Source organism: Panicum virgatum, chromosome 9N (assembly GCF_016808335.1).
Source record: "Panicum virgatum strain AP13 chromosome 9N, P.virgatum_v5, whole genome shotgun sequence".
Classification (NCBI taxonomy): domain Eukaryota; kingdom Viridiplantae; phylum Streptophyta; class Magnoliopsida; order Poales; family Poaceae; genus Panicum; species Panicum virgatum.
This window is the reverse complement of record NC_053153.1, coordinates 72,357,251-72,382,562: the sequence shown is the minus strand read 5'-3', so window position 1 is coordinate 72,382,562 and position 25,312 is coordinate 72,357,251. Positions and strand designations below refer to the sequence as shown.

The 25,312-nt window shown below is 43.8% G+C and overlaps 4 protein-coding genes and 1 pseudogene across 6 annotated transcripts; 1 reads left to right on the top strand and 4 right to left on the bottom strand.

Moving 5' to 3' along the window:
• Positions 1-11: 11 nt before the first annotated feature.
• On the top strand, positions 12-7,030 carry LOC120691798 (annotated as a pseudogene).
• Positions 2,446-6,767, bottom strand: LOC120691800 (protein NRT1/ PTR FAMILY 8.3-like). The gene is made up of 5 exons (XM_039974993.1): positions 6,630-6,767; positions 5,934-6,033; positions 5,068-5,285; positions 4,199-4,755; positions 2,446-3,408 (listed from the first exon to the last, which is right to left on the bottom strand). Exons 1-5 carry the CDS (start codon positions 6,711-6,713, stop codon positions 2,592-2,594), a joined length of 1,776 nt encoding a protein of 591 aa, XP_039830927.1. The 5' UTR covers positions 6,714-6,767; the 3' UTR covers positions 2,446-2,591.
• Positions 7,031-7,752: 722 nt separating the features above from the next.
• LOC120691799 (protein NRT1/ PTR FAMILY 8.3-like) lies at positions 7,753-12,300 on the bottom strand. Of its 2 annotated transcripts, none has more exons than XM_039974991.1 (5): positions 12,065-12,300; positions 11,409-11,511; positions 10,536-10,753; positions 9,680-10,236; positions 7,753-8,796 (listed from the first exon to the last, which is right to left on the bottom strand). In XM_039974991.1, the coding sequence occupies exons 1-5, from the start codon at positions 12,149-12,151 to the stop codon at positions 7,974-7,976; spliced, it is 1,788 nt and encodes a 595-aa protein (XP_039830925.1). In that variant the 5' UTR covers positions 12,152-12,300; the 3' UTR covers positions 7,753-7,973. The 2 variants fall into 2 exon arrangements, with proteins under 2 accessions (XP_039830925.1, XP_039830926.1); XM_039974992.1 differs by having other exon boundaries at positions 7,834-8,796; positions 11,409-11,508; positions 12,065-12,248.
• Positions 12,301-14,672: 2,372 nt separating this feature from the next.
• On the bottom strand, positions 14,673-17,769 carry LOC120687582 (protein NRT1/ PTR FAMILY 8.3-like). Its single transcript, XM_039969595.1, has 5 exons — positions 17,326-17,769; positions 16,614-16,704; positions 16,285-16,502; positions 15,627-16,141; positions 14,673-15,532 (listed from the first exon to the last, which is right to left on the bottom strand). Exons 1-5 carry the CDS (start codon positions 17,356-17,358, stop codon positions 14,722-14,724), a joined length of 1,668 nt encoding a protein of 555 aa, XP_039825529.1. The 5' UTR covers positions 17,359-17,769; the 3' UTR covers positions 14,673-14,721.
• Positions 17,770-20,098: 2,329 nt separating this feature from the next.
• LOC120691293 (protein NRT1/ PTR FAMILY 8.3-like) lies at positions 20,099-24,804 on the bottom strand. 2 transcript variants are annotated; one of them, XM_039974336.1, is made up of 6 exons: positions 24,564-24,804; positions 22,747-22,846; positions 22,230-22,447; positions 21,688-21,904; positions 21,348-21,534; positions 20,099-21,000 (listed from the first exon to the last, which is right to left on the bottom strand). In XM_039974336.1, the coding sequence occupies exons 1-6, from the start codon at positions 24,624-24,626 to the stop codon at positions 20,178-20,180; spliced, it is 1,608 nt and encodes a 535-aa protein (XP_039830270.1). In that variant the 5' UTR covers positions 24,627-24,804; the 3' UTR covers positions 20,099-20,177. The 2 variants fall into 2 exon arrangements, with proteins under 2 accessions (XP_039830270.1, XP_039830269.1); XM_039974335.1 differs by having other exon boundaries at positions 21,348-21,904.
• Between the last annotated feature and the right edge of the window lie 508 nt (positions 24,805-25,312).

Below are 25,312 nucleotides of genomic sequence, written 5' to 3'. Positions count from 1 at the left end.
CGTCTCACCGCGGCAGGGCATGCACGGGACCCCGCCTCACCCCGCATGAAGCGCCCCTCCTTTTCAGTGTCGGTGACCACGGCGTCGCAGCTCCACGACGCCATCGATCGCCTCCTCCCGCTCCTCCGAGCCGACGCCTCCCACGCCCCGGCCGCGCGCGCTCTCGCTGCGGCGGCCGCCTCGCTCCGGCCGCCCTCCACGCTCCTCTCCAATCGCATCCTCCACCTGCTCTCCTCCCACCCCGCTACGCTCCCGGACGCGCTCTCCCTCCCCAGACCCGATGTGTGCTCCTACAACACCCTCCTCGCCGCGCTCGCCCGCTCCCCGCGAGGCCTCGCCTCCGCCCGCGCGCTGTTCGACCGAATGCCCCGGAGGGATCACTTCTCCTGGTCCGCCATCGTCTCCGCCCACGCGCGCCACGGCCAGCCCCGCGCCGCTCTCGCGCTCTACAAACGGATGCTCCGGGAGCCCGGGAGCGCCGGCGCTGACAACGAGTTCACCGCGTCCAGCGGGCTCGTCGCGGCCGCGGCTGCCCGGTGCGTGCGCGCGGGGAGGGAGCTGCACTGCCACGTGGTCAGGAGAGGGATCGACGCGGATGCCATCATCTGGAGCGCGCTCGCGGACATGTACGCCAAGTGCGGGCGTGTGGACGACGCGAGGAGCGTGTTCGACGAGATGCCTGTCCGGGACGTTGTTTCTTGGACGGCCATGGTGGAGAGGTACTTCGACACTGGGCGTGGCAGTGAAGGTTTCAGGCTCTTTGTTCACATGCTGAGGAGCGGAGTTCGACCGAATGAGTTTACATACGCAGGGGTTCTGCGTGCTTGTGCAGAATTCACCTCCGAGAAACTCGGGAGGCAGGTGCATGGTCGGATGGCAAAGAGCAGGGCAGGGAACTCATGCTTTGCAGAGAGTGCGCTCGTGCACATGTACTCCAAATGTGGGGACATGGGGACTGCGATTTGCGTCTTTGAGGCGACGCCAAAGCCAGACTTGGTGTCATGGACAGCCGTGATATCTGGTTTTGCCCAGAATGGGCAGCCAGAGGAGGCGTTGTGTTACTTTGATATGTTCTTGAGGTCTGGATTCAGGCCTGATCATGTCACGTTTGTTGGTGTTCTATCTGCGTGTGCTCATGCCGGTCTGGTTGATAAAGGTCTGGAGGTCTTCCATTCGATAAAAGATGAGTATGGCATCGAACACACTGCTGATCATTATGCTTGTGTGATTGATCTCCTCAGTCGTTCAGGTCAGTTTGAGCTAGCAGAACAGATGATCAACAAAATATCCGTGAAGCCCAACAAGTTCCTATGGGCATCCTTGCTTGGTGGTTGCCGGATTCACAAAAACATCCGCCTTGCAAGATGGGCAGCTGAAGCATTGTTTGAAATAGAACCTGAAAACCCAGCAACCTATGTTACTCTAGCCAACATTTATGCGTCAGTTGGTCTGTTTGATGAAGTAGAGAATGTGCGACAGATCATGGGGTCAAAGGGCATAGCTAAAATTCCAGCCTCAAGTTGGATCGAAGCTGGGAAAAGAGTGCATGTGTTTTCTGGTTGGGGATAAGTCGCATCCTCAAGCTGAAGAAATATATGCGCTTCTGAAGAAGCTGTATGTGAAGATGAGGGAAGAAGGGTATGTGGCAGACACCAGCTTTGTTCTCCATGATGTAGAAGATGAGCAAAAGGAGCAGGACATTAGTTACCACAGTGAGCGGCTTGCTGTTGCTTTTGGCATAATTGCCACTCCGGGGGATGCTCCTATCAAGGTTTTCAAGAATTTGCGTATTTGTGGGGATTGTCATACCACTATTAAGTTTGTATCACGGATTGTGCAGAGAGAGATCATTGTCAGTGACTCTTAACAGATTCCACCACTTCAAGCATGGGAGTTGTTCTTGCAGGGATTATTGGTGATCTGTGCTTCATATATGTATGATTGACTTTTGAGATTCAGAACTATCAATAAATCTGGCTATGGCCATGCGCGGCAGCTACTGTTGTAGCAACAACTGGCAGTTGTGGACATCTAATGCAAGGTGGTTAGCTGTCATATGAGAAATTCTGCTTCTCAGCGAGCCGCTAGGTAAATAGGACCATGATGATATTTAACTTCTTTTCGCTGTAATATGTGATGTGGAGTTGATTACTAAATGTTCATTCAACTTGCTCATTTCTCTCAGATAAGCATGAATATACAATAGAGTTCCTCTCGGCAAAGCGGAAGAAAGGTAAGGGATTCACAAAGTAACGAACTGAAATTTCTTTCTTAACCTTGCACTGTTATGCTAGAATATTGGCTTTTATTGATGCATTCTTTTTTTCTTAGTATTTTTAGTAATAACTCCTGGAAATGAGAAATTTAGAACTCCATAGCAAATGATTTAGTATGACCTGTATGCTATTATTGTCTTTCAAATGGAATTAAGGCGCTAATAAAAAAAGGAAAAAAATGAAACAATTGCACTGAAAGACAACTGAAAGCACCACATGCTACACATTCTATTCTGTACAATTAATTGCTTTTGGTAAATATAATGTCTGAATCACGCTACGGGAACTGAATCACTGACTATACATTAAATACAACTACTGGGCTTTCTTATACCTGTATCTTGAAGCGCAACCAATGAAAACCATCAAATTCACAAAACTTATCCCTGCAACCAACCAAAAAAACCGGTCGAGATGGCCTTCGTTCAAGTTATCAGGTATCCACCCAGGACCTCCTCCTTGAGTTGTAATGTATGAAACCAGTGTCAGTATGATTGAGCTTACGTAACTTCCCATTGAAACTGTGAAAAGTGCGAATGCACTACAAAAACTCCTCATGGCATCTGGAGCCTGATCGTAGAAGAGCTCAAGCTGACCTATAGCAGTGAACACCTCAGCAGCACCGACCAAGAAATACTGTGGTATTTGCCAAAGAATGCTCATTGGGACATCAGCCTTTTCATGAATAAGACGTTTGGACCTGGCAATCTCTAAACGCTTCAACTCAACAAGAGCTGCAGATACCATCGCAAGGATGGACAGGACCAATCCAATTCCCATGCGTTGTAGCTCAGAAAAACCCTTCTCCCTTCCAGTGAACTTTCTAGCTATTGGCACAAGAACGCGATCATAAAGAGGAACCCAGATGATGACACTGATTACATCGAAAGTTGAGAGGGATGCAGGAGGAATGTTGAAGGATCCAACCCGCTTGTCAAGAACCATGCCCTGCTCCACAAACAGGGACGAGTTTTGGGCATATACAGCAAAGAATATGATAGTAGTCGCCCAAATAGGAAACATTCTTATTAGAATCTTCAGTTCTTCCACCTGTGTGACTGTGCAAAGCTTCCATGGTGTAGAAGCGCTCTTCACATCAGCAGATAGGACAATGGCAGCTCTATCAAGGAACCTATACAACGAGTGATAGGTAAAAATATTATTATGGTCATACAACAACGGAGAATAAAAGTATGTCATTAGGCTACTTACAGACAAAACAAGGTACACTTGAGTAACATATGTGGGCTAGCCCTACCCTGAACCTCTAGTTATGTTACATACTTATACTCAATTAATTGACAAGCTTAGCATCTGCAAAATTCTCATTACTAAGTGCTGTTTTTTTTTGTCATCTGCATAATCTCTGATCAATTATCACTACTAAGAATTCTTGTATCTACTATGCTCCTATTGTATTGGATGCCTCACATGAGCTACTAATGAACCCCTTCACCTGGTCTCGAATAAGATTGTTTTAGGAATCAACATGGTGGTTTTGCCTAAAATGCATCTTTAACCATTAATTTCTGTCGTAGTATATATTATAACATATAGCAAACTATTAATATGGTCCTATTATTTATTTAAAATACACTCTTCAAGAAGATGTTGATTTTAGACAGTTCAAGTACAATCAGCGCAACATTTCTTCGTTTTTTTTTTGTGAGTGAAGAAAGCATTAGGCTGTCCGGCGCTATACATAATTCAATATTCTTTTTGTTGCATTTATGTCCTTACTTTTTAACTCAAACTGAAAACAGTTAAAATTTGCAAGGAAGAAAAAAAGAACAAAATGAACAGTAGCGAGTTTATCAAAGTTCAATGTTAATTGCGTATAATCAATGGTGTCATATTTCAAAGATTGTATGAACACATAACCCTAAAAGCAAGAAAGCGATTCATTGCAAAATGGGAATTACTCAAGTTCATTTGTGTGCTCCAGCTTCCTGCTTCCCTCAATTGCTGAAGTTTGGCTATCAACTTCGTATAGAAGAGACATATTATTTGGCAATTCGGCATGCCGTTTACGGAATGCTGCTACAACCACCTGACACACTCTTGTGAGTGGACTCCCACCAGGTTTCTGAAATCTGTACATATTTGAGGCTGCAAAGAAGGATGCGATTGCTAGTGCCATAGATATAGTAGGAATGGCAAATCCTATCCCCCAACCAGAGTTATCTTGTATCCACACTATGATGGTGCCTGAGATGAATGAACCCATATTTATACAGAAGTAGAACCAATTGAAGAAGGAACCCTTCTTTGCTCTCTCTGCTGGGTCAGTGTCATCAAATTGATCAGCTCCGAAGGATGAGACACAAGGTTTGATGCCTCCGGTCCCTAGGGCTATCATATAGAGGCCAATGAAAAATATGCCATACTGAAGTAAGCCAGCTTCTGGACAAGCAGTTCCAGAACATGTAGGTGGCTGCAGTTGTGGAACAGATGCTGATAACGTTAAAATAGCCAGTCCCTTCATTTGAAAAAATAAATTGGTTATAAAGCGTGCATATTGTTCTTCCACAAAATAAAATTACAAAACATTGTAAATATTGAGATGCTCAAATTAATCTGAACATACTACTATACTGCAATCCAAGATCCCACATGTTCACAATAAAATAAACTGTAAAAAACTAAAAAACATGGCTTCGAATATAAAACTACTCACCCCTAGGTAGCATATATGCACTATTTGATTTTATGTTCTTTTTTCTTGGTCAGTATATGTTGCTTAATGTACCAAAGTAGGGTTATAACTTGAGTGGCAATATTTTGTACTCACAATAAAATAAATTGATGAGAAAACAGCAATAGTCGAGTATTTTCCCCAACTAGAATCTGCTAAGATGGCTCCAATGAGGGGAGTGAGATAGCATGTCCCTTGCCAAGTGGTAACAGTTCTTGCAGCTTCGAGATTTCCTAGATGAAGCTTTACTTTCAGATAGGTGATCAGGTTTTTTGCAATTCCATAGTAAGCCAGTCTCTCGCAAAACTCATTACCTGTCAAAAAGAAAATAAATGCTTAAACTTGACAAACTTCATTGTTGACCTTTCACAAGTATTTATGTTCTGGGCTTCTGGCTAATGCCTAGTATATGATCTTGCTGAGAGTTCATTAAACATCGGTGAATGGCAGGTGCCTATGTAGTATTGTAGTATCTTCGGTTTGCACTAAGCACCATTACGAAGAGGTGCTCAGAGTTTGAGCTCCTAGATTGATGCTTGACATGGCATCTCAAACTGTTGAAGTATAAGTGAATTGCACACCTCTTCCCATCAACTTAAGCTTTTGGGTTGAATTAGTTGGTGCATGCAGCTCAATATGGTAATTAGGGCTAGAGTTATCGAGTTCGAAACCTGGTAGGTGCGATTAAATAAAATAATTGCAACCGACTCCTAATTTCCACGTTTCAGGAATGAGGAACCTGCACGAGGGAGTGTTGAAGTATAAGGTGAATTTGTCCCCTCTTCCCATCAGCCTTCTTAAGCACTGGTTTCATTTTACATGCTATTAAAAGACTGAATAGTTGAAATATTTTATTTAAGTGGCTGCCTGCTATAAATTATTATCTGATTTGAGGCAAAAACTGCCTTCTCAGCAACTGTATTGCTGAAGCTTTACGGCACATGCATCCGGGAATAGAGTACCTAGAATAGAAAAGCACGCTCTCCAATTGCCTGTTGTGTGCTTCGATGCAGGACGCCCTCTGATATCAACAGTTCCATCACCTGTGATGAGACCAACATCCTGCTAAAATATAATAGCACTTAGTTTCAAACCTCCTAAGGAGATTCTGAACGAAAATGCATTGATCTTCCCTTAATGAATTAGCACAGCTGCTGCTGTTTTCCTAAATGAAGGCACTGGATTGCATCACTAAGATCGGGCAGATGGGGAATGGAAAAGCAGGCAACCTGCAACCACATCAATCTTCCCAGCATGGACAAAGAGGTTAAGAATTAAAAGTAGCCCTTCACATTTTTCTGGGGAGTCAAAGTTCCCACATCACTTGCCTGAACTAGAATGTAGGAGCCAGCATGTGGGTGTAGCACCAACTACAAGATTGTTACAATAAACATGATGGAATCAAATTCATACACAAAAACTAAAGGTTATGAACTGCCTCATTTTGCAGACTCTATTTAAGTTTTGACTTTTGACTCGGATGATCGATTCCTTATGCAGGAATTTTGTTTCAGCAAAAAGAGAAGGAAACTGACTGGCAAGGACAGGAACACGGATTGAATCCTGCAGACCAACTAGGATAAACCGGCAAGAAGCGCAGTGGAGTTTGAACTACACGCACGCACACAACAAAAGAAAATGGAAACGGGGGACTTCACCCGTGGAAGGAGGAGCGGCTCTTGATCTCCAACTCCACCCTCTTCTTGCAGCAGCAGCCTGCTCCCCTCGGCTGCCTCATCCATGGAGAGTTGGAGACGAAGGCGCTCCGCCGAGGAGTCCGGTCAGGGAATCAGCAGGACCGAGCAGATGACGGAACGGCGGGCAGGCGGCAGGCAATACTGAGTTGCATCAGACTGCGGGCCGCATTGGACTTCCCGTCACGGCGAATGGAGACAAATGATTGGATTGAGGCGTTGACAGTTTTTTACTTTTTTAAAAAGCCTCGTGCGTGCCCGTGAAATGCGTATTTTTACGCAAACATCCCCGTGTTTTTTTTTTCTTGAGACAACAAGGTACTGAGATTAAGCACCCCTGCAATTTTTATCGCCCTCCAAGCAAATTCCTAGAGCATTTGCAGTTTGACCAAGGACCAGTTTACAACAACATCATAGTTTTTTTTTTCCAATCAAGCTGGGGTATAGGCTAAACCAAGGACCAGTTTAGCAAAAAAAGGGACCAATTTAGCCAGGATCGTGGCACCCCCGTGTGGCTGTGTCCATTGTTTTGCTCCTCTCCCAGTGACCTAGCCCATGTGCCAGAGCGATTGTTGCCGCTTACAAACAGATCAAAACAATGAAACAAGTGGTAGTGGTTAAATTGTGTTGTTCTAATGGTAACTGTCTTTTGTGACCCGGGGGCCAAAGGCAACCAAACAACTTTCCCAGTGAGACTGTAACACGTGCAAATGCACTACATAAACTCATGCATGGCATCTGGGGCAGATGACGGAACCGTACAAGAACTCGACTTCACCAATACAAGTAAACACCTGAGAAGCACCGATCAAGAAACACTGGTATTTGCCAAATGATGCTCATGTCATGATGCCATCAAAACTATAGACCAAAAGTTGCAGAAGAAAAGTTCAGATCAAAAAATTTGACAAAAAAATGTAGAGAGAATACTTTTCAGATTAAAAAGATTTTATCAAAAGTTCTAAAATAAAGTTTTCTGACGCAAAAGTTTTGATAAAATATCTAGGGAATATTTTTAGAAAAGATCGAGATAAAGTATAAAGGAAATAACTTGCCCAAAAGGTCTGCAATGGATCCAACCTTCCCCAATGCAAATGCCGTTGTGCGATACGGTTTAGTTCTTTCTGAATGCAGTTCAGGCAACTATAGCTCAAAAAGGCACAAGGCAGAGCAACTGTACAAATTTTCCCTAGGGCTTCCAAAAGATAACTGAAGCAGCACGTGTAACATTCTAGCATGATTCAATGCATTTGCTGAACATGGTATCTGAGATCAAACTACAGGAACTGACTATACATTGTAATTTAGTTACTGTGCTTTCTTATATCTGTATCTTGAAGCACAACCAACGAAAACCACAAAATTAACAAAGCTTATCCCTGCAATCAACCAAAAGAACCGGTCGAGATGGCCTTCGTTCAGGTTATCAGGTATCCATCCAGGATCGCCTCCTTGAGTTGTAATGTATGAAACCAACGTGAGTATGATTGAGCTTACATAGTCTCCCACTGATACTGTAACAAGTGCAAATGCACTACATAAACTCCTCATCGCATCTGGACCCTGATCATAGAAGAAGTCAACTTGACCTATGGCAGTGAACACCTCAGCAGCACCAACCAAGAAATACTGTGGTATTTGCCAAAGAATGCTCATTGGAACATCAACCTTCTCATGAATAAGACCTTCAGACCTAGCAACCTCTAAACGCTTCAACTCAACAAGTGCTGCAGATACCATCGCAAGAATGGATAGGACCAATCCAATTCCAATCCGCTGTAGCTCAGAAAAACCCTTTTCCCTTCCCGTGAACTTTCTAGCTATTGGCACAAGAATGCGGTCATAAAGCGGAATCCAGATGATGACACTGATTACATCCAAAGTTGAGAGGGATGCAGGAGGAATGTTAAAAGATCCAAGCCGCTTGTCAAGAACCATGCCCTGCTCTACAAACAGGGAAGAGTTTTGGGCATACACAGCACTGAATATGATAGTGGTGGCCCAAATGGGAAACATTCTTACGAGGATCTTCAGTTCTTCCACCTGGGTAACTGTGCAAAGCTTCCATGGGTCTGTAGAAGATTCACTCTTCACATCAGCAGATGAGATAATGGACGCTCGATCAAGGAACCTAGACAAAAAGGAGATATATAAAAATATTATCTAGTAAAACCACAAAATACAAGTCCATAGATCAAGCTACTTACAGGCATACTCTTCCATTTTAAAATAAATGACATTTAGGACAAGCCAACAGTTAACTGATTACCTTGTCCTAAACGTCATTTATTTATGAACGGAGGGAGCAACATAACAAATATAACTAAGAGGAACACATTGTCTGGCCCCATCTTGAACCACAATGTATGTACTTAAGTTTGATGGATTTACAAGTTAAACATTAGCAAAATACTCTTTAACAGGTATCGCATTAAATTTATTTTCATCCACAGAATCTCAGATCAATCATTACTATTAAAATCTCAATGGCATCCAATAAGTGTTATTTTAGACATCCAATAAGTATCAGTAAGTGTTTTAGAAAATGAAAACCAATCTCAATGGTCCCTAATGTGAACTTCTAAAATGCTAACCCATCCAGTTTCCGTAAGTGTTGTTTTAGACATTGACAACTAATTTTCTGTTATAGTATGTATTTCAAAAATATAGAAAATTTATAAATTGTACAAAACTACATTTTGAGTCAAATATACTCATATCAATGGACTAAGATTAGATAATACACTACGATCAACACGAAAAAGCACATTCTTGCTTTCTTTTGTAACTGGAGGGGGTATCAGGTTTTCTAGCCCTATCCATAAATCCATATTCCGGTTTGTTGCATTTATGTACTTACTTTCCAGTACACACAAATTGAAACAGAAAAGGTTTGTTTTGATGATCTATGTTTTATTAGATATAATAAGTCTTGTAATTTCCAAGATTCTATCAATACAGTGGCATATGACACTAAAAGTAAGGCAGTCATGCAATGCAAAAATGAGAATTACTTGAGTTCATTTGTGTGCTCCAGCTTTCTGCTTCCCTCAATGGCTGAAATTTGTCCATCAACTTCATATAGAAGAGACACATCATTTGGCAATTCAGCATGCCGCTTACGGAATGCAGCTACAACCACCTGACACACTCTTGTGAGTGGGCTCCCACCAGGTTTCTGATATCTATAAATATTTGAGGCTGCAAAGAAGCATGCAATAGCTAGTGCCATAGATATAGTAGGAATGGCAAATCCTATCCCCCAACCAGAGTTATCTTGTATCCATACTATGAAAGTGCCTGAGATCAATGATCCTATACTTATACAAAAGTAGAACCAATTGAAGAAGGAAGTCTTCTTTGCTCTCTCTGATGGGTCACTGTCATCAAATTGATCAGCCCCAAAGGAGGAAACACAAGGTTTGATGCCTCCGGTCCCTAGGGCTATCATATATAGGCCAATGAAAAATACGCCATATTGAAGTAAGCTTGCTTCTGGACAAACAGTTCCTAGACATGTAGGTGGCTGCAGTGCCGAAACTGAAGCTGATAGCGCTAAAATAGCCAGACCCTTCAGTAAAAATAAAATGGTCATATAGTTGGCAAAAGTACACATTTTCTTTCACAAAATTAAATTACAAAAATTGTAAAGAGATGCTCAAGTCAAACTGAATATAACACAAACACCGCAATCTAACATGCCACATGGTAATATTAACGCTGAACAGTAAAAGGCAGGTATCAAATATAAAACATTCATAAAAATAGCATATCCACAGCATTTGATTTAATTTTCTTTTTCAGGACTGCAAATAGTGCATGCGTACCAAAGTAGGGTCATAGATTGGGTGGTGATATCTTTGCACTTACAATAAAATAAATTGATGAGAAAACAGCAATAGTCCAGTACTTTCCCCAATAAGAATCTGCTAAGATGGCCCCAATAAGGGGAGTGAGATAGCATGTCCCTTGCCAAGTGGTAACATTTCTTGCAGCTTCGAGATTTCCTAGATGAAGCTTTACTTTCAGATAAGTAACTAGGTTTCTTGCAATTCCATAGTAGGCCAGTCTCTCACAAAACTCATTGCCTGTCAAAAAGATAAAAATGCTGAAACTCGAGAAGCCTCATTCCCTGTCAGGAAGGTAAGATGTTGAAACTCGACAAATCTCATTGCTGAACTTATAAATAAGCGGACATCTTTCACTTCAATTTGTAGAATATGATAGTATTTAGGTTTATTTAAGTGATTTATACCAAATGCCTCCAAATGTTCTGGCTAATTAGAGGACTTAAAATCGCATGAAACAAACATTCCATAAAGGAATCTACAATGCAGGTGTTTGGACAGATGCCCACATAGGATAAATAAGGTGCATATTCCACCGCTTCGTGCTTGATTAGACACCGGTGCTTGGAACAACTTATGCCGTATCTTCGGTTTGTGGAACTACCTAAGCACCATTATGATGAGCTGACCAAACTTTGAGCTCCAGATTGATGGTAAATGTGGCATGTTAAGCATCATCTTAAGCACTGCTTGCGTTGTACATGCCATACAACGACGGATAGTTGAAATTGTTGTAACACAATAATGCATCGGAAAAAAGGAACAGTTTGGATAACAGAACAAGAAAATTCCCCGACACTACAAATTATTATTTGATTCGAGGCAAAAAAAAAACTGCCTTCGCAGAAACTATACAGCTGAAGTTTTATGGTGTGTGTATCTGAGAAAAGATTACCTAGAATGGAAAAGCATGCTCTCCAATTTCCTGTGGTGTGCTTTGGTGCAGGACGCCCTTTGATATCAACAGATCCATCACCTACGATGACATCAGCATCCTGCTAAAACAATATAACACTTGGTTTCAAACCACCTAAGGAGATTCTGAAAGAAAAATACATTAATCTTCACATAATGCATTAGCAGAGTTCCTGCTGTTTTTCCTCAAAAAAGGCACTCAATTGCAGAACACATCAATCTTCACGTTCACAACATAGACAAAGAGGTTAAGAACTAATACTAGGAGTTCGACAAACCCCTAATGAAATTGACCCGTCGCATTTATTAGGGAGCTAAAATTTCCACACCACTCCACTTGTCTGAACTCAGAATTCAGGGAGATGGAACGTACACATGGATTATCATCGATTAAAAACATAATTCAGGATTATCATAGTAAACATGGAATGTAAACAAAAATTATGAACTGCCTAATCTTGTAGACTTCATTTTGACTTTTGACTAGGGTGATGGATGCCTCGTGCAGCATTCTCCTTTCAACAATTAAAAAAAACGAAAGAATGACTAGGGTGATGGAACGAATCAAATCTCAGACTGGGTGGGATAAACTTCGCAATGAAATTAGAACCACAGAGATTATCAGGGGGGCTTCACCTGTGGAATCATGAGGAGCCGTTCTCGATCTCCGTCTCCGCCCTCTTGTTGCAACAGCAGTCTGCTGCCTTCTGCTGCCTTATCCATGGAGACGGAGGGGAGGGGCTCCGCCTGGGAGTCCGTTTCAAGGAAGAATCAGTTGGAGCGGATCAAGAAACTGGGCTGCTTTGTTTGCATCAGACGGGCCGCAGTGGACTTCATGTTCAGTCCAAGCGTGTTTTGACGCAAATACCCCCGCATCTGCACTTCTGCAGTAGTGGCCATTGGCACTTCTGCACTTCTGCACTTATGAAGTTCAGTCCGGATCATATCAGTCCTGTTTCAATGGTTTTCTCCTCTCCCTCCCAGCTACCTCTAGCCCTTGTAGACATCAATTGCCACCAAAAGTTGGTGTCGCGGTTGGAAAAATAAATTTATACGAACTTACTTCTTATTTGGCTCACGGAACCCTCAATTTTTGACGGAACCCTCAATTCCAAAGCCCAACCTTAAATTTGGCAGTGTCTTTCTATTTTCTTTGGCAAGTATTAACTGCTTATTTTTCATCCCCTTCGGTGAGAGTATTTCTTACAACTATCTATCAAACTTTCACTATACGGCATAGTTCATATACTCCGTATCATTTTAGTTGTCGTTTCAGACAACAAATTTATACTAAAACGAACTAATTTTTTTTTATCCTAACGACAAGTAAAGAAATATGGAGGAAGTACTTGGGTTTCAATTTTCTTGTGAGCATTTTGATTATTTGTGTATGGCATGTGTAGACCTATTTTCAGGTAAGGTAAGGATATTACACAAAGGATAATATATTTTCAAGAGGTGATAGTTTAAAGTAAGTTGAAAAAAAAGTACCATTGCCTTTGATAATTCCTCGTAGTAAAACGTGAATATCTAATGGCAATATCCTTCGCCTCTAGCAACAGAAGCGTAGTTATCATCACTACTACAATGTGCGTATTTGGATCTAAGGGCTAGAGCTATTTTCAGCCTAAAATAGTCTAAAATCTCCAAATATGAGGGCTAGTTTTGGTTATTTGGAAATAGCCCACCTCCAAAAACTAGTCCACCTAAAAGATGATTATTTGAACTATTTGATGTGGGTCCCACCAGAAAATTTTCTCCTCCCCTGTGGCCGCATCGGGCCGGTGCTCCCTGTGTCGCCTCCCGCTGCCGCCTCCTGCGTTGCCTCACGCCGCCGCGTCGATCCGCCGCAGCCCCCATCCGCTGCCGCCGCCGGTGACCCGCCCCCTCCCTGCGTCATGTCCGCCGCCGCCCTTCCGATGCGCCGCCGCCGGTGGTGACCCGCCCCCTTCCCTGCGTCATGTCCGCCGCCGCCCTCCCGATCTGCTGCCGCCGGCGGTGACCCGCCCCATCGCCTCCCCCGCGCGAGTTCCTTCAATCAATCCAATGAAAATCAATCGACGTTTAGTTCCTTTTCCATCAAGCACCGGGACGACCGCGTGCGGCGGCGGCGTGCAACGCGGAAGGACAGCAGCGGCGTGCGGGCATGCAGCGCGGTGCGTGGAGCGAACGGCAGCGGCGTGCGGCGTGGAGCTGCGGCGGTGTCGTGGCGCGAGGGGTGGCGGCGTGCACCGGGGAGTGGCAGCGGGGGCGTGCGGCGCACGACGCCGTGCCTGTCGTCCTCGGGTGCCGCCGAGGCGCCGCCGCCGCGGCGCACGCTGAGCAGCAAGGAGTACAACGGCAGTGCCGGCGTGATGCCGATGATGGATGCGCACGCACACCTGATCCAGTCGCGCCGGTCCATCCTCGAGCCTGGAGCCGCCGCAAGGGGTCCCTCGGAGCCGACGAGGCGGAGGCGAAGCAGTAGTACCGGGACGACGACGGACGACGCGAGCGCCGGGAAGGAGTCGGCGGGCGCGCTACAGGAAGTGATGGCGCCGCGCAGGAAGGCGGAGCCCCAGAAGGAGGAGGCCGTGCACCGCTCGCTCATACTGACGGCCATTGCGAACGGAGAGGGCCATTGCACGCACCAGTGCACCACCTCCGCACCGAAGTGAGCCACCCGCCATTGCATGCAGATTTCTTGCTGTGTCCTCCCATCTTTGATGGGCACGTCGACGCGAGCACAGAACAAGTTGTTCTACACGTGGTGGAGCTGCGTAACATCCAGGCGGCGAAGCGGATCCTGGCGCGGCGGCGGCGGCAGAAGCTGAAGCTGGCCCTCCTACTACAGAGCACAGGGCCGGGCAGAGCACAGCAGCATAGCAGCCACACGGAAGGCCACGGCGTGGCAGGGTAGGATCCGGCAGGAATGGGGTTAGTTGGATGTAAATGATTGGGAAAGTACAAATAGTTTGAAATAGCCTTTGGATCCAAACATGTTAAGGACTATTTGCTTGAGCTAAATAGCTCTAATCCAAATAGCTCTAGCTATTGGATCCAAACACGGTCAATGGTTGCGCCTCTTTAACTATCATTGGTCATCCACAACCTTTAGTTGTTTCATGCTAACCACACTGTTCTTTGCCCTCCCAACGGTACTATTCCTCTAATCATGCTGAACACATCTAACTAATCCGTCTTATTGAATATTACAGGGCCGTGACCTCGCGGCCACCACAAAACTATTGATAGCCATTCGAGGTCACAAAAAACGGACTATATTGGCTTCCAAAGTCGCATTCCAGAAAAATTCAGGAAGCACTCTTGCGCTTGTACTGCGTAGCGCAGTACACGAAAACCGCCAGGTTGAGCGCGCTCAACGCCGCGAGGAGCCAAAAGAAGCGCTCGAGATGGCCGTCGTTGAGGTCATCGGGTATCCACCCGGGCCCGCCGCCCCTCGTCGTGAGCCACGCCACCGCTGTCACCACGAGCGAGCTCGCGTAGCTCCCGAGCGCCACCGTCAGCAGCGCCAGCGCCGAGCACAGGCTCCGCATCGACGGCGGCGCCTCGTTGTAGAAGAACTCCGTCTGCCCGACGCACGCCAACACGACGCTGGCGCCCACCAGGAAGTACTGGGGCACCTGCCACAGGATGCTCATCGACGAATGGCCCTCGCCGTGCGCGCTCGCCAGGGCCAGGGCCAGGCGCCGCGTCTCGACCAGCGCGGCGGTCGCCATCACCAGGACCGACACGAGCAGGCCGGCGCCGTAGCGCTGCAGCTCCGAGATGCCCCGGGCACTTCCGGTGAGCCGCCTGGCTGCCGGCACCAGGACCCGGTCGTAGACGGGCACCCAGATGAGGACGCTGACGGCGTCGAACGACGCCAGGGATGCCGGTGGGATGGCGAACGCGCCGACACTCTTGTTCATCGACCTCCCTTGCTCCAGGAACGTGGAGGAGAACTGCGCGAGGACCGCGAAGAACACGATCCCGGTGGTCCAGATGGGGAGCATCCCGATGATCACCTTCAGCTCTTCTACTTGCGTCACAGTGCAGAGACTCCACGGATCAGAGTCAGACGGGTCGTCAGCTGGTGAGATCACTGCAGCCTTGTCAAGGAATCTGAACTCACAAAGAAATTGCCAAGTCACAGTAAAGATGGGGTCTATGAAAAGATGGTTCAGATGCACATCGGGTTCAGACATGAAACTAGTACCTGAGAACAGGCGTGTGCTGTAATTTATGGATATCCGCCATTGGCGTCTTCTCGGGGAGCTCGTGGAGAAGAGAATCGTCATACGGCAAAACTGCATCCCATTTTCGGATAGCTGCAAGTATAACCTGAAAAACTCTTATGATTGGACTCCCCATAGGCTTTTGCACCCTGTATTTACTTGAGCCCAGCAAGAAGCTTGCAATGGCCAACGCGATGAACAGAGTTGGGAGCCAGAGGCCAACTGCCCACCCGTAGTGATCTTGCACCCACACAACCGCGGTGCCCGAGACGAAGCTGCCGATGTAGACTGCGAAGAAGAACCAGTTAAAGAAGGAATGCTTCTTCAACCTCTCAGCTGGGCTGGTGCCATCGAACTGGTCAGCGCCGAAAGATGAGACGCATGGCTTTATGCCACCTGCTCCTATGGCCATCATGTAGAGGCCAAGGAAGAACACAACAGACTGAGATGAACCACCCTTCAGGAACGATGCTGAAATAGACATTGCAGCCATCCCCTGGTGTTGTACAAGAACGACAACCACAAACACGAACCAGTTAGGTGTTGCTTCTAGAACAATGACAGCATGGATTGCACAATTCCTCAAACAAAAAGGAAGTTGCTTGATAGTTTCCTGAAGGGTGAAATTTGTGTGCTTACAAATAGGTAAACTGTGAAGAAAGCCACTGTAGTCAGGTATCTGCCCAGATAGGAATCTGCTATGATAGCTCCAACAAGTGGTGCGATATAGCAAGTCCCCTGCCAATTTGTGTAGTTTCTTGCCGCAGTAACATTGCTGTCATGCAGCACTGTCTTGAGAAAAGTGACCAAGTTGAACTGGATCCCAAAGTATGCTAGCTCCTCAAAGCATTGAGTCACTGTAAATCGTAAGAGCATTGGCAGGAGGAAATTAAAAGATGTTCAGGCGAGAAAGTATCAGAGATAAGAGTTCCCTTTCAAAGATTTTTGAGATTCAATAGCTTGTGTACCTAAGATGTAACTGCATGCTCTCCAACTGCTGGTGTGGTGTTTTACTCCCTGGATGTCAGTGGTCCTTTCGCTTCTACGTGCTATTGAATTCTGTCATAACACAAACCGAGTTCTCTTTAGGACATATAGAAGGAAGAGATATGCAGTACTGTTCCAAGGAAAAGGGCCTAGAATTAGAGCTTGAATAGCAAGAAGAAATTGGTCACTAGCTAGTGGATTTCTTACAACTCTGTCAGTTCTCATTTTTACATCATGGTTACAAAACCGAACTCTTTTTTCAGAATTATTTAGAGCAAAGGACAAGCGATCAAATGACACTTGTACAAACGCGATGATAATTAAAACAAAATTTCCAGAACCTTTCAAGAGACAGTTGCACCTTTTCCAGACAAGTATATGGAAGAGATAGAAGATCATTTGCAGTAAATATAATTTACAGTTTAATGGGAGACATTGATAGCAAAAAGTTTTAAATGACCGTGCACATTTCCAAAAAAATACGTATTTAATTTGTGACCAGAAGAAATATGTTATCATGAAAAGAAATATGCCCTCTTTGTGTTCATGGTAAGCATGTGACGCCAAAAGGAAACAGAAAGCACTCACGTGGAAAAGGGTACCAAAGAAAGAAGTGTTGTAAGCTTGTATCAAACCAGTAAAATTTGAAGCAGACATGAACGCAAAAGAACTAGTAGATTGATTGAATTTTACCTTAGGAAATGGCTCTTGAGTCTCTATCTCCATGGTAACTTAGACGCAGCACACTATATTGGAGGAACCACTCCAAGGTGCTGCTGGCCGGTAGATGTAGTACAAAATGTTGAAGAAACCACTTGAATGCCTTCAGCTAGATATTGTTTTATAGATGAAAATAAACTAGAAGTAGACTAAAAGGTTGATTTTGAATCCACGAAACCAAAAGCTTAACCGAAACCTCAAAAAAGAGATCGATCTAGTCCAAGATCTCTAACAGAACCTTCAAGTTCTATTTATAATGGAAAGAGTACATCTGAATTACAGAACTTGAGTGTATTGCCTCTATTTATATGTTCCAAAGCCTCACACTACTCACATGCAACTATATGACAAATATTAACCAGCTGGATGGCAGCCAAATTGACAACTACTCCCACCGTTCGAAATTTTAGACCGTTTTGTTTTTTCTAGATGAATATTTTTTACTATGTATCTAGACATGACGTGTATATAGATGCATAGGAAAATCCAGATTCTAGAAAAACCAGAGACAGCCTATAATTTGGAATAGAGCGAGTAGATATTACTTCTAACAACTCAGCTATGACCCAATGACACCTAAGATACTAGAATTTCTAGGACAGCAAAATATCTTCTAGCAACATACAACCTCTCATAAAGGATGTGGTATAGAAGTAAAACTCAAGTTGATTTCTTACTCTTAGTAGAAAATTTAAGATTTACTTGTAAGGCATAATAGTTTACAAATTTCTTATATATTGTTCTTCTTTTTCGTCCTCCACTTCTTGATTGTAACTCAACCTCTAGTTATCTTCATAGAGTGCTACTTTAAATGGCGTCATTAGATTTATAGTCATGGCGCAGGTCCTACGCAGTGATATCTTCATGACACATTCAAAGACGACACTGTACAAAGTGTCCCTTTTTAGGATTATTTACGTTAGGGTCCAAATGAAAAAAAACTTTTATAATAGACTAAATTGCAAAACATACACGCGCAATGCCGGATCTAGAAAATTTTTTAGAGCCTGGACCACAATAGTTGTGCCCGTCTATACTTAGATTAATTTGTGTTAGTTGTGTGCATAGCCAGCTATTTATCCTAAGCTTATATCCATGAGTTTGCACCGGTGCCGCTCCCAAGTGAGCCTGGGCCGGTGCCCCGGGTGGCCGGGCGCTGGCCGCTGGGTCCGTCGATGTACACACGTGCAGGGCACTTGTTTTTGATTTGGCGGCCCTTGTGTCAGCTTTGCAGGTCCGATCCCGGCGTGGTTTCTTGGGCCAGAAATTTGGTGCTATTTTCCTAGGCCTCGTTGCGTGTTGGTCATTGCCCTGCTTCGGCAGCCCCGCAAGGCCGCAAACGACACACACAATATACAGAGGCAGGCAGAGAGAGACACACACAAATGATCCTCCTTAAGTGAGACGATCAGCATACCATGTCAAACGGGTCTTTCTCTTCTGAATTTTGCAGCATCCAAAGGTCGCTACTACTTCCGGAAATTGGGCACATTTCTTACCTTCCGCATTAGTTGGCGATTCCAGCTGCTGCAAATGGCGATGCTGTGAGCTGCGTCCACTTGCTGGGTTGCTACACGGAGCGCACGGTGGCATGGCTGCTGCGAGCCGGCGACACCCTTAGGCTTGCCCGGAGCACCGCAAGAACGCACACTGCCGCCGATGCGGCGCGTGGTACGCCTGCGCCATTGGCCGGTTACCGAGGCTCTCGTCGTCAAGGATACGTGCTCCTCATCCCATCTACCCTCGCCGCCTCCCGGGTCGCCAGCTGCTAGAATTGGCCGTTCTGGACATTTTACAAATTAGATTTTAAGTTTGGATCTTTATGAAAAATACTATGTATCGATTTTTCACAAAACCCCTTTATTCGCATCGCGATCCAAATTAAGGGGGTTTATACAAAAAAAATACCATGTAACTAATTTGGAGAAAATCATTTCTCTGACGATCCCCGAATACTCGAGGCTGAGTCACCGGCGGCGGCTGCGGCTTCCATCCAGTGCCCCGCGGGGGAAGGCATCACCGATGAAGCTGCTCCTCCCCTTGCCTCATGCACCAAGCCATCCACACAGGGTCCTCCGCCAGCTTGAACATCCTCGCCGAGAACAGCGCCACCCAACGAGACGCAGATCCGGTGGTGCCCGTCGCCGTCGAGAGCGCGTGTGGTCGCCATGTTCCAGGACATGACGACCACGGCAACCCGAACCGGCATGGCGAGCTAGCAGGGCTCTGCTTTGTATATCAGTGAGAGGAGCGTATGTTTGGTGGCCATTCTTTCGTAGTAGGATGTTTGTAAGCTGTAATGCCGTTGTAAAACGGAAGCAAATCCTCTGCCGTTAGTCCCTCTGCCATTGGTCACTGACGCGTGGGCCCGGCCCCACACATCAGTGACCAGGGCCAACGGCAGAGAAGTCCCTTACAAACGACAGGTGCTACGAAAAATCTGATCCTCCCGGCTAAATTAACAGATTCAGAACATAGTAAAGTCTGTCCATGTGGAAAGACATGCTTAACTCTGAATTAGGTGAGAGCTCGCATTCTACCATCTACACTTTCAGAGTCATGCACTTGCGGCTTGGCTGCATTGCTAGTGTGTGCTAGATAGGTACACAGCAATACAACATAGTTCCATTCTTGATGATGTCTTCATTCTACTAGATGATGACATTGGTTGCCACTCACTCCCTATTATGTATTAGTTGAAGTGCATGCCTTCACATGAACAGCCAGACAAATTGGATACAGAAAGTGAGACAAAAGGGATGTGTTTCCTTTATCCAAGAAGATTGGACATTTATATTTGCTGTACAAAAAAATAACCCAGAACTTTAAGCAACAGAGGCTCTCTTGCACTTGTATTGTTGGGCATAATATAGGAAAACTAGGAGATTAAGAGAGCTTAGGCCGGTTATCAGCCAGAAAAAACGGTCAAGATGGCCTTCGTTTAAGTTATCAGGAATCCACCCCAACTGCCCATTTCGAGTCGTGAAATATGACACCAGGGTCAAGATGAATGAGCTGAGATAACTACCGAGTGACACAGTAACAAGAGCAAAAGCTGAGCATAGGCTTCTCATGGAGTCTGGTGACTGATTGTAGAAAAATTCAGCTTGACCAATTGATGTGAACACCTCCCCCACACCGACCAGCAAGTACTGAGGTGCCTGCCAAAGGATGCTCATAGGAACAGGCACCTTTTGATGGACCAGATCCTCTGCCCTTGCGACCTGCAGACGCTTGATCTCAGCTAGTGCTGCAACTGCCACTGCGATTGTAGACACAAATAAACCGATTCCCATTCGTTGAAGCTCTGAGAAACCTCTCTCTTTTCCAGTGAATCGCCTGGCTATGGGCACAACTAATCTCTCATAAATTGGAACCCAAACAACAACACTGATAACATCTAAGGATGACAGAGTGGCTGGTGGAATCTTGAAAGAACCAATTCGGTTATTGAGGGCCATCCCCTGTTCTATGAACATTGATGAGTTTTGAGCACACACGGTGAAGAACACAATGCCTGTTGCCCAGATTGGAAACATCCTCAGCAATATTTTAAGCTCTTCAATTTGTGTGACTGTGCAAAGTCTCCATGGATCATTAGAACCATCACGTTCATTCCACAGAATGACCGCAGCTTTGTCAAGGAAACTGTTAAGGGGAGAGAACATGTCAATTGAGACAGTATGCAAGTTTTTCATATGTAAAAATCCTGTGTATGCTTACCTTCCGTGGTTCTGAAAAAGGTTGCTGTGTCCAGGATGTTCCAAGACACAAGCTTAAAAGCATGCATTGTCAGGACAAAAGTGTAATAAATGGAATCTGTATATGTTATATTTTAGTAAACTTTTATCTTTTCTAACTTAACAAATACGTGTTTTATTTCCAAATATGTATCTAAACCACAACTACTGAATGTTTTTTTCCCTTAGTTGAGTAAAAGGAATAGATTTTACAAAGCAGAGTAAATGATTCTCAGTGATAACCCAGAAAAGTACCTGAATTCAAAACTATGCTCCAGCTTACGATTCCCCTCGATATCTGAACTCTTACCATCAAGCTCATAGAGAAGAGAGCTATCAACAGGCGAATCCGCTTTTCGCTTGCGAGTGGCTGCCACAATTACCTGGCACGCTCTTGTAAGTGGGCTTCCTCCTGGTATCTGAAATCTATATATCTCTGAGCCTATAAAAAAGCTTCCAATAGCTAAGGCAATGAAAAAAGTAGGGATGCCAAATCCAATGCCATATCCATAATTCTCTTGTACCCAGATAAGAACAGTGCCAGAGATCAAAGAGCCAATATTTATGCAGAAATAAAACCAATTGAAGAAAGCGCCTTTCTTTGTTTTCTCAACTGGATCAGTATCATCAAATTGGTCAGCACCAAAGGATGAGACACATGGCTTAATACCTCCAGCTCCCAAAGCAATCATGTATAGTCCAACAAAGTATACAAGATACTGAGGTAAGGTCGGTTGTGGACAAATAGATCCGATACATTGAGGGGGCATGAAAGAAGGAACTGATGCGGAAAGTGTCAATGCTGCCATCCCCTTCATTAAATGCACATGAAGTTGTTAGCATGGACTATCTGCAGGATGCTTAAGCAAGATAAAAGACTCACATTTTACAAATAAGGCAAGATAGGTAGGTCCCTTGATGCATCATGAATATGTTTTCAATGAACTACCATGCCAGTAAATATGTGTAAAATAATAATATTACTTATATGCCGTAAGAACAAGATATATATGTGCAAATCTATCCAATCTTTTTTAAATTCTCAACCATGATTTAATTTTAGGGTGCCTAATACATGGACATGACACTAAGGCACTATAATGAGTTTCTTGGGATAAATGTACATTTGTAACTTACAAGAAAGTAAATAGTGGAGAAAACAGCAATAGTCCTGTACTTTCCCCAGTACGAATCTGCTAATGTTGCTCCAATAAGTGGTGTGAGATAACAAGTTCCTTGCCAGGTTGTGAAGTTCCTTGCTGCAGAGACATTTCCTTCATGTAGTCTTGTTGAAAGGTAAGTGACCAGACTTTTTGAGATGCCATAGTAGGCCAAACGTTCACATACTTCAGTTCCTATCATATAACAGAAAGTCGATTTCCAATTGGACATGATATTAGATCTAAGTATGAAAAAACTTGTGTTTCTCAAGTTTAGCACATCAGAGACAGTTAGATTTACAAACGCTAATAAGCTCAAAAAATCTTATAAGGTTTCCACTTAAACCAGTTGCATATTAGAAACAAAGAAGTCAGTTGGATATGGTTCCATAAATAAGTTTACAATGATAATGATCGCTCAACTGTTTTTCATTTCAACAAAAAATAATATGTTCATGCTATTTCTCAGTGCAAAGCTCTGACTGAATTCTTACCAAGAATCAATGAACACGCTCTCCAGTTCCCTGTGTTACGTTTTAAAATAGGAGAACCTCTAAAGTCAACTGACCCATCACCTGTGTACTCAGCAACATCCTGTGCACAAAAAAATAAAGTTGTTTAAATTTATTTGTGAACTGTTTGACAGGTGGGTGCTTTCTACAACATCATCAAAATCATAAAGCAAAGAGAACATAGAACACAGATTACTGAAAGAAACAAAAGGAAAAAAATAGCAGATAAATTCTGTAGGAATTAGCATTCTATAGTTGATCACAGTCGACCAGTTTTACAATATGTTGAGCACAGAATGTGTCGAGCATGACAGTTCTCAGGATCAACAGAAGATGCCGTCCTAAGTGTCCTTGCTAGGTGTCCATGACTCTACACTGTTCATATATACTTCTCAACCCAAAAATCTAACTCATCATACGCTTCGTTAGTTGTTGATCGGTAGATAATTCCACCACTGTTGCTAATGTTAGGAGAACTACTCCAGGCAAAACGAGGAGAAATTTATCAAATGGAAAGATTTCCTCCAAGAATTATCTTAGGATATCATCATTACTCCAGAATGCATGTGCATTCTGAACACACAAATAACTTATATCCACAAGGTAAAACATATCACATCTCCACGAGGTAGCTCTTTATATCTTTTAAAAATGAGGCTAACTTGGATTCCATGAACTATCTAAATTTCAGATCTCCTCTTTACTTGTCTAACCTTACTTCACTAAGTAAGTTTTTTTCCCTAAAAGTGGTCCAGGAACCTTTATTGTTGGTGTTCCAACGGTAATATAACAAAATTTGGTCCATAATTAGGTCGGTAACTGCCTCTCAATGTGAACTGACACTTTAAGTTTGAACAGCTGAGCATTACAAATATCCTCTTTTACTGTTCATCAATTTTTTCTTCAGCTATAGTTGACAAATACATATTTTGCAAGAGTATAAACTAGTAGGGAACTATCCACAGTTGAATAATGGCTGTATGATAACAATTATTTCAATTTTAATTAGAAACCAGAAATAGCATACTGACTAATATTTTGATTGAAAAAACAAAGATTTTCTTCTGCTGAGGGTAGATTTTGAAGTTGAATAACCAAAATGACAGTGACAAGAATAGATAAACTGTCTAAATCATTCATGTTTCAGTCAAACATGTATAACCCATTCCACTCCAACTGCTTCAATCAAGGTTTTGTAGAAAAAGATATTCAATACCAGTAAACATAAACATCAGAGCTCTCAAGCGAAGCAACATCAGCAATTCAGCATATCTTGTACTTATAAGTAAATTAAATTCCTAGAAAATTGATTTGTTTCACCTCCACAAGTAACTTTCACAAGTCAAAGGATCTATAGTCCTAGTGGCGTGTTGCAATCTAATACATCCAATCCATGATTCCAAGACGTGTCCTATTTTTTCCATTTCTTATCCAGCGTGCACGAGGAATTCCAGATTCTACAGCTGAAGTCTGAACCTTCCCCCGTTTCCTTTGTAGGTTGGTATTTTCCTTTAAGATGACTATTCAATTTTGCAACCCAACAATTAAAAAAAGCACATGCCAATCAATTCAAAGGTCTCCACGATGCCAAGAATTCCTGAAACTGAGCAATCGGAGTATTATTTCCTCCTCCTCCCTCTCGCGATTCTGGCCAATTTAAGCATTTGCACTCAAGCTGAATTTAACTAAAAGAAGAAACTAAAGAGTACTAGAAAAGAAACCCTACGGATTCTTGAGTCGTGGTGGAAGAAACAATCAGGAAAAACAACAAAATCTCCATACAGAAATGGATGAAGTACCTCCGGCTCCGTCGCGCGCACCAGCAGGCTCTGCCGCCGCTCCCCCTCCGGCGACGACTCCATGAATGCAGCTTCTGAAGCCTTGGGGGATTGTCCCCTCCTGGAGGAAGATAGAACTAGTTTTGAAGGCTGATCAGCGATTGCTTCTTTGGTAGCTGCTGCTGCTGCTTCAACTAAAACCAATTCCCCGAGCAGAGACGACGAGGCAACGAGCTCAACTTTTTATAATGACTTCGCTGCCATTTAGGTCCGTCAGAGTCGCCATTTTTATTGGAAGTTCTTGTCGGCGATATTACATCCATGCCCTCTTAAACTATGTAACTGCAAAAGTGTTGAGCAACGGAACCTTTGGAGCACAGTTCACTATTCAGGTTATTTTAATTCTGTACAGAGTTTCTACTAATTGGTTAGGGTAATTCCTGCAACTGTGGTGCTATAATTACTCTGGATAAAACTACTGTTAAAATATTATTGTTCTTTACATACATGTTTTTGAGATTCAATCGGTGCATACACCAATGTGATTTTTGTGTCGTACACAAATAGTGTAGACTTAAGCTTTAAAAATAAACCTAACTAGCTCATGATAGGAGTGATGACGAACGACACGATAGCTCATGGTAAGCACGTTGCAACTGCGAGCTGCTAACATTGTTGTACTAAGAGCCTGTTAGGATGGAGTTAAAGTTGTACTAAAAGTTTTTGAATTTTGGTTAAAGTTTAGTCCACTCTATTAGCATTTTTATTAT